The sequence below is a fragment of the Chelonia mydas genome, chromosome 3 (genome assembly GCF_015237465.2).
Source record: "Chelonia mydas isolate rCheMyd1 chromosome 3, rCheMyd1.pri.v2, whole genome shotgun sequence".
Classification (NCBI taxonomy): Eukaryota; Metazoa; Chordata; order Testudines; family Cheloniidae; genus Chelonia; species Chelonia mydas.
Window position 1 is genome coordinate 10588204 of NC_057851.1, and position 8985 is coordinate 10597188.

Below are 8985 nucleotides of genomic sequence, written 5' to 3' on the forward strand. Positions count from 1 at the left end.
TGCCTTGAACGAGTGCTAAATTTGGGTCTAAAACCAAGTGACGTCCCTTCTGACTAGGTAGCGGTGGTGCAGAGATGCTTAGCTCTGCTCAAGTTTCCTGTTGGATCCTTGTCTTAGGTGGATGGTTGCCCTCACATATCACCTCCTAGTACTTAGGGACTGCTTATCTCTGCACATGAACCCATCAAGTGACGGACCTAGCAAGTGGTATTGATGCTCCCAGAAGCATTCTTCGTATAGATTCCGGCAGCCAGATTGCATCTAGCTACTGGTGCGTTTTCCCTCCCCATGACACAGCTACAGTTGCGTCCTTTACATAAGCAACTGAAAACACTTAAATTGTAAAACAGACCCTACCTCAACAACTTTGCACTCCACTGAATATCCGCAATGGTACCACTGCTTAGATACCTAATCACATCAGTATCCCTAACTGTTTCGCACTATATGCCACAATGTTGGGGTGTTGGCAAAAATGTCACCTTGTTTCCCTTTGCTCTCTTTCAGGCTCTGCCGCTCTGGTCATCTATTATAGTCTGCTACACCCCAAATCCACAGAGATCTGGCAGAGTTTCCTGAAGAAATCTTGCAGCATCACAACTGCAAAGTATAACGGGACAGAAGGATCCACTTTCCGGTCCATAAACGAAGCTGGAGAGAGCTTTGGAATTTCAGGTCAGGGGGACATTGTCTCTTCAAATGCAGAAGTCTCAAAGGTGGTGCGTACCAGGCCTGCTTCTAGAGCACACAGTGAGATCTCACTAGGAGAACTTGAAGGTCATACTTCTGTGAAGGACAGCTGGGTGAACCATCATCACTGGCTGTTGGTAAAGCTAGCCTTGAAAACTGGGGATGTGTCCAAGATCAACGCAGCCTTTGGAGATGGTGGAATTGGGGAGCTTTACCCTTCAGGATTGGTGGCAAGCAAACACTGCAGTGCCATGCTTGGGCCGAAGACCAATCTTGGCTTTTCTTCAATGGGAAAATGCCCTGGAACTCCTAAAGCCAGAGTGGTAGGACAGAGGTTTCAGGCAGAAGAGAACGGAGCTGGAGAAAGCCTGAGCAGAAAGGAGACTACTTACCTCACTTTAGCAAGCAGCGAACACAATACGTACTCTGTAAGAACGCCGCTAACCCTGCCAGAGGAGCACAGGCCAACAGCAAAAGCCCTCGACTGCACAGGCTTGACGAGCAGACATGAAGCTCAGGCAGACAAAGCGGGAGGCGTGTCCGCTCCTCTCGCTCCAAACAGCAGTGCCAACGGCAACTCTGACTTGGAAGCCGTTGTGGAGCACCCAGAAGGGACAGCTCAGATGCACGAGAGTCCCACTCTGTATTTCAGTGCCAATGCAGAAGTCACTGCATCTCTGAACGGAGGTGGGGGAGCAGCCAGCTGTGTGGCTGATGGCCTTGTGGAGCTGGTGGAGGACAGCAGGCTCAGGCCTGTACCTGACAACACTGTAGGTAAAGGAGATGGCTTCCCCATCACCATGGCTAATATCAGTCCAATCCTGGGTGTTGGCACTCCTGGCTTGCTGCAGAGCAGTCCGTCCTTCTGCTGCACCCATCAGTGCAATGCACTGAATTCATCCGAGGAGACCTCGGAGCTCACTGAGCAGGAGGGAGTCCGGAAGGCGCAGTGCAACCACGGGGGCACCACATCCGTTGGGACTTGGGTTGCTGCTGTGAAGAGGAGACTAAGGCCAGCTGAGGAACCGTGCTACACGTCCACCCCCAAGGCTGACCCCCCCAGCCAGGACTGCAGATTGAGGGAGGCAAAAGAGAGGACAAAACTGACGGGGTTGATGGAGCAGTTGTAATGGAATGAGACTGTAAATTAACCAACTGGGGCCCTGTGTTTGGTGTCCAGTCTAGTCCCTTGGTATCTTGTTAATAATTTACTCTTAAGTCGCCATAGGAGCGTACAGCTCCAGTTCGTGTCTGTCTGGAGCTCTAACCTTTTCTGCTGTGAGTACGTTGCTAGATTCCTCCTTCCTGAATCCACGTGCTGTATCATGCAGAGTAGCTCCCCAGTTGTGTGCTGTTTCTTACCGCTCCTGCTAGAGTCCAACTCTGGAGATGTGCGCTTGCTCCCTCTAAAATGGCCACGCTCTTCTGCAATCTGGGAACACGATGGCAGGAGTTGCATAGTAAATTGGCAGTAGCAGAACCTGCTTTAAGTATTGGGGCAACGATTCTGCTGCTTAATGGCGGTTGTGATGATAGTACTTGGGTATGTTTGGGGTTCAGTGGGTGGGCCAGGAGGGGTGTTCCATTAGCCGTGAAATCCTGCGATGGCAGGCATTCACTGGACTGGGCAAGGGACTGTCTCAGGTGACTAACAGTGGGCTATGGAATCCTCCACTGCTCGGGAACGAGCACATATCCAGCACCAGCCATGATTTTCAGTCACTTTTACAGCTTAAAAGTGCATCAGAGCAAAAATGCAAACGTTTTTCTAATGCATTAACTACTTGGGAAAGGAGAGGTGGTTGATGGGAAACTGGCCGAGTGGCTTGCACAGAGCATGCTAGCAATGCCAGCCTCTCTGCCTGGCTCTGACTCTAGGACTGAGGATAGGCTGCAGCAGTAGGAACTGTAGTCTCCGCGACAATGGCCTAGCTCTGCTGCCTGCAGCAAAGGGAAGGTACAGATGTTAAATCAGGCATTTTAAGATCTTACTAACCGACTAAAGCAGGGTGCCTCTTATGTATTTGTGACAACGTCTTGAAACTTGGCCATTAGCAGCCCTCGTTCCAGAGGGTTGTTTCCCCAGCTACTTGCTTCTCCCCAGCTTGGAGGAACAGCTGCTGCCGGGGCGGCTGGGTGGTTTTTGTACCTTGACCTCTGCCCGAAGCAAGTGTCTTTCCCTTTCAGGGCAAACACGAGTTCACAACAAAGCACCGTGATCTTCCCTGGCACGAGTCTGCCTACCCAAGCCGGGGGGCTCGCTCCCGGCTGCAGTGTAGACATACTCTAAATCAGGAGCAGAATCCTGCCTGTCCCGGAGCCGCTTCCTACGCTGGCCTCCTCTGCTCAGGCTTTCTCTCCAGCCTTCTCCTTGGTCCTCCACCCAACTGCTCTGTCTCCAGGCCTCTTCCCCAGCTCCCTAGGGAAGGCCTCACTCTAGATCTTGCTTCAATTCCTCTGTCTCCCAGACTGAGCACAGACCTTGCCTGCCCCCAACTCCAACCAGGGCTGACTTCCCGCTTGGTCACGTGATCCGTTGGGGGGAAACTGAGGGGCTGAGCCTTGGAGCAGGGCTGGCTGGACCCAGGCGTGCCCTTAAAGGGACACTCTGCACTACAGCTGAGAGGGCTGGTCAGCGAGCTGCTGGCTTGGGTCCCAGTCTGTAGCTTGCCAGTACCCAACGCACAGACACAGATAACAGGGTGAATAAATGGCCCCCCAAAATGTCCTTGCCATGCCTGAGCATTCAGTTACAATGGATGGTTTGTCAGTTCCAGGCAGTGACTCCAGCCCAGCTGAAGCAGGAACAGAGAACAGGTGGGGATGGAATTGGGCGTTGCTTCGCTTAGCCAGAACAATAATGTTTGGAGTCATTTATTTCAAGCCCAGGCAAATTCATTTCCCTCCTCATTTACCAAAAGAAGTGAAGTCACATTGGTCTTTGAGCACGAACCCACTCGCATTGGCTACAACCTGCAGAATTATCCTGCTAGCATGGCCTGCTGTCAGTGAGATGTCAATAACACCCAGCAGAGGGAGCTGGTAGTGAAGTGTGGGAAGGAGGAGAGCCCTGATTTACTGACCGGGCGAGCAATAAAAGCTCCCTTCCCTATTTTGATTTAGTTTTAACAGCTTGGAGATGCCTAGATGGGCAGGTTTCACAAGATGGATGTTCCTGTATTTAACTAATGGTTGGGTGCTAATGTCACATTGAAGCTAGTTTCCCGTGTAACTAACTCTGGATTTTATTTTTTTTTGTAACCATAAAAGAGCATTTTGGATGCGCTCGGTATGGAAAGAGACGATTGTAGTGAGTTCTAATCTCACTAACCCTACATCAGCAGATATATTACGGAGGCATGGTAGTGACTCCATCCTTCAGCTTTTATGAAGCTTTTACCTTTTACAGTTTCTCTGACTGACTGGTGTTTTTAAAAAACACAAAAAGTAGCAAATACTGTCTGAGTTTTTGGATGTGTTGTGTTAATTGATGGGTGCTGTATCCCCAGAAATGTAATTTGGGCTGCTGCGTCTCACCTTTGGAAAACAAGCCACTGCATAGCTTTACACCAAACAACAACTAACGGCAGTTCCGATGCAAATGCGCCATCCTTCCATTTCCATTGTAGAAAAGGAGGTAAAGGTTATTTGTCTCTAAACACAAAAGAGTCACACCTAGAATAGTCAATGAAGGGCCCCGCCTTGGTTCCATGTGTCTTATTTCTGGTTAGAGCAGGCTCAAAAACCAGAAAACAATTTTGAGACAATCTCAGGTTTTAGATTCCATTTTATTTTTCTCTATTTTTGATATGTGCTTATTGGTTTGTTTTGTTTCGCAAAACAACGTTCTTTTGGTTGAGAAATTCAGCCGTTCGCAAGCTGACATTTTGCCCCAGAAAAGGAAATGCGAGTATGACCATGTTGAACAGCTCAGCCAGAGTCTCTCTCAATGAGGAGAAAGGAGGTTTTGCAGGGAGCTCTCCTGCATCACACAACTTCCCCCTGCCCAACAAGGCTAATGAAAAGGAGGGGTGATGGAAATGGGTGTGGCTGCATCTCCTGCAGCCTAGGGAAGCATGGCGAATCAGTCCCAATGGTTCGAGCACTTGCCTAGGGCTTCAGAGCTGGGTTTAATTCCCTTCTCTGCCCCAGACTTTTTGTGTGACCTTAGGCAACTCACTTAGTCTCTCAGTGCCTGAGTTCCCCATCTGTAAATGGGGATAACCGTACAGCCCTACCTCACAGGGGTGTTAAGAAGTTAAATACCTGAGAGTTTAAAGCGCTCAGATTTAATAATTTTATTAAGATGCTGTTGAAGTAAAAAGAAAACGGTACAGAGTTTAAGCATAGAAGTTTCTGGTTATCAGGGAATAAGGTACAGATTATCAAGGGGTGCGAAATTCGGTTTAGGAACGGGTGGCGTAAGGAATACATAATCTGCAGTCTCCCCGATTGGGGGTAAAAGGCTAACGGGTCAAAGTACAGACATTGAGATATGGGGGTATGTTCATATGATGGCTATGTTCAGGTGTGGAGTATAATGAGTGGATACAATGATGAGGATGCATTTACCCTCATTTGGTGGGATTTAATGTACTACTAGAGTGATGGGGGCCCGATGAGTATCTTAAGTATAGCCAGAGGCCTGTGCTTCTCCCTGGGGGGAGGGGAGCATTTTGCTCTAGTTGCAGGCAAAGCGGAGGTGGGTGCCTGCAGCCACTGTGAAAGGAGCTTGGAGGTCAGCAAGGGGTAGGAATGTGGGTGGGAACTTGGGAGAATCACTTAGCCCTTCTAGACTCCAGTTGATGTCGCTATAGTATCTGGTTCAAGGTGAGGATCCATAATGTGCTTAAAATCCCCCCTGCTGACATGTGCAATATAGTGAAAGTTCGACAAGATGCATGGAAGAGGTCTGCTGGATTCCAGGCACAGCTGGACCTTCAAACAAAAAGCCAACACACATACTGTGTTGCAACTTTAACCATCCTCAGCTGAACAAAAGCAAGGAGAGCTGGAGGTAAGCCAGATTCTAGCTTAGCTCCGCTGTATCTGAATAATGCAGCCGTTGATTGATTTTCTGTGCAACGACTGCTGGACACCGCTGAGGGAGTTAATGCATGTGAGCCAATTTCATCCCAGCCTGGTGACTCTGACCCAGTGTTTCTACCTTAGTTCAGAATGTCCTGGCTTTCCTAGATGAGTCGATGCAGTCTATTTCAGCTACTCATATAGTTCCCTTTACCATAATGTCTGCCTTACACTCTTAAGTATTTTTCAGGAAAGCACTGTATCCCGAGTTACAGGTGGGGCACTGAGACACAGAGAGGCTAAGTGACTTGCCTAAGGTCTCACACAGTGGCAGAGCAGGGACTTGAAAGCTCATGTCCCACGTACTAGACTCCTGCCCTAACTGCTGGACCATCCGTCCTCTTCAGAGAACTGCCTTTATAATTCCCCCATGGGATCCATAGGAGGTTGGTGTCCACCTCCAGTTGGAGATCTGCCCCCCTTTACAGCATTGACATACTTTGTCATTGTTGCTTGTACAGTGTAAACGGTTTTACCACGCAGGGGATTCTGCTTTATATGAGGCTGGCGTTCGCTTCACCAGCGTCTTGCTACTGGGGAGACTTTCAAAGGAGCAGGTGGGAGCTAGGGACCCATCTCCCCCTGACTTGCAATAGGAGTTGGGCTGCTTTGACAATCACCCCCCACCCATTTATTATTTATGTATATTACAGTAATGTACTCCCCCCACCCCCCAGGATGTGCTGGGTGCTGTACAAACACTTACTTAAAAAACAGCCTCTGCCCCAAAGAACTTGCCGTCTAGGTTACAAGCAGATGAAACCCAGAGCTGAAGGGAAGATGGGGGATGCTCGTGAAGCTTCATCAGCCTGGTATTAAAAGGGTGATGTGTGCAGAGTTAGGGGGAAGCAAAATACGCCCCCCCCACCCCAGGCTGCAGCCCAATCAGTTCATAGGTTTGATCTGTGAATGCAGCCTCTGTCCCACTAGCGTGGGAGCCGTGGGGCTGCCGGATCCACTGAATATTATAGTGTGAGCACCTTGGGGCAGGGACTGTGTGGTGGTGGTGCTAAACAAAAAGCTGTTCCCCTCTATCCCACCGGGGCTGACATGGAGCCCACTCTAAAAGAGATCACCTGTCCAAATGCCCCACCCACTGCCTCCTCCCTGGTGGAGGCCAAAGTTGGGAGGTAAATGGCTTGTGAGGATCCTGCCTGAATCTCTCATCCCAGGGTAGACATCATCCTTAAATTGAATGAGAAATACAGATAGTGAGCTGGGAAAATAACTGGTCCAGGACCTGGCTTGTCTTCCCAGATGCACAAGGAACTCTCCCGCATGCGTGAGTGGGGACAAGTGATCTCCTATGGCTTAGTGTCTGCTGGGAGCCTGGCTCCATCGCTGGGAGAGCTTTCTGTGGGATTTCATTTCTTCTCAGTGGAATGTTTTCTGACCTGGCTCCAGCTGGCTTTGGCGTCTCATTGAAATCCAGGCTGCAACACCAGGGCTCTTCTTTCTTTCTGCTTGGTTACTGTATATCAAAGGAAGTGTAAACACTTGGCACTCCAGAGCCTGAGCAAAGCCATTTTACTGAGGAGTTTGGTTTTTGGACACTCACTTTCTGGGTTGCCAGACTGAGGGATTTGCTGATGTCTCAGGGAGGCTTCATCCATGGGGGCTTGTGGCAGGGCCAATTTTGCAAACTCATTACTGAGCCTGTTAATGGGAAATTAATGGAAATCCTCATGATAGCATGCACTAAAGCAGGGATCGGCAACCTTTGGCACGTGGCCCACCAGGGTAAGCCCCCTGGCGGGCCGGAACCGTTTGTTTACGTGCCGTGTCTGCAGGTTCGGCCAATTGCGGCTCCCACTGGCTGCAGTTCGCTGTTCCAGGCCAATGGGGGCTGCAGGAAGCGGCAGCCAGCACATCCCACGGCCCGCGCCGCTTCCCACAGCCCCCATTGGCCTGGAACGGCGAACCGCAGCCAGTGGGAGCCGCGATCGGTCGAACCTGCAGACGCGGCAGGTACACAAACCGTCCCGGCCCGCCAGGGGGCTTACCCTGGCGGGCCGCGTGCCAAAGGTTGCTGATCCCTGCACTAAGGGCTGATTCTGCCCCCTCTGCTCCTGGTGAGTAGTGCCATACTCTGCCTAGAGCCAGCAGAATTCAGCCAGGGTGTGTTTGCACAATTACACCCGAAGAAGGATCTCTTCATGCTTCAGCTGAGCAGCCACGTGCACCTAGGGGACAGCATATCTGAAAGGGCACTGCCAGCCTTTTCGGCCCCGTCCCATTATGCAGCTTCATTAGAGGATAACATTGCGGTGATGCTACAGCCAAGGTGGGGGCAGTGACTGCATTCTACCCTGCAATCGCAGGGTGAGAGAGCAGCTGGAATAGACATGTCACTAGAGTATGGGAGTAGTGAAGCCGCGGCAACGTGAGCTGTACAAGCCTGCCAGGAATCCTGGCTAATTACTTGCAGGGCTAGCCTGTGCTGAAGCACATGCTGCCACAGCTTCGCTGCTCTGCTGCCTGCCACAGCTCGAATAAAGCTAGCTTGGGTGTGACCACTCAAACTGCAGTCGCTCGGAGTGATTGTAATGTAGACATACCCTATGCACAGCTGGCTCTGGGTCAAGCTCTTAGAACCAAACTCCCCCATTTGAATTTAGGGCGATCTGGATTATATGTATTGTGGTAGAACCTAAGAGCCCCTGTCATGCAGCAGGACCCCATTGTGCTAGGTGTTGTACCAACACAAAGCAAAAAAGACAGGCCGAATATCTTGAGCTGATGTATATTTAGTTCATTCTAAGTGCCTAGTTTTGACTGGAAGATTTCCCAGCTGCATGTAACAAACTTGGAGGAGAGGGGGTTGGAATTACCGGTTGTGCACAAAATGTTTTGTCTGTTGCTGGCATTAATTGTTGTCAGTTGAAACCTATTAATCTAGAGGGGGTTATATCTTTGGTACATGCAGCTAGAGATCGCAATGGGCACGTTATAAACTGGACAAATAAATAAGCTCCCTGCTGATCATCTTCCTATTTTGTCTCAGCATTGATTTTCTCCCACTGGGAATCTAAATGCAGCATGCCTTCCAGCCTAACAAAGGGTACATTGGATCCCAAAATCACCAGGACAGCCACTCTGACCCCTGTATATTTAAAGGGACATTGTCACACTACAAATCATGGGTCTGATTTTCATAGTTGACCCTATCCAACTTTAGTGGAGGTTGGAGGTGCTCATCACTTCTGA

The 8985-nt window shown here is 49.9% G+C and overlaps 1 protein-coding gene across 3 annotated transcripts in view; it reads left to right on the forward strand.

Moving 5' to 3' along the window:
* The window catches only part of XKR5 (XK related 5), a 20380-nt gene extending 15408 nt beyond the window's left edge, over positions 1-4972 (forward strand). For 2 of the 3 annotated variants that reach the window (XM_037893871.2, XM_037893870.2), the window contains exon 7: positions 508-4911. In XM_037893871.2, the coding sequence (XP_037749799.1) occupies positions 508-1820 (1313 nt within the window). In that variant the 3' untranslated portion in view covers positions 1821-4911. Of the gene's footprint in view, positions 1-507 lie in introns of all 3 variants that reach the window. The other variant, XM_037893869.2, reaches the window with a different exon arrangement.
* Positions 4973-8985: the final 4013 nt, after the last annotated feature.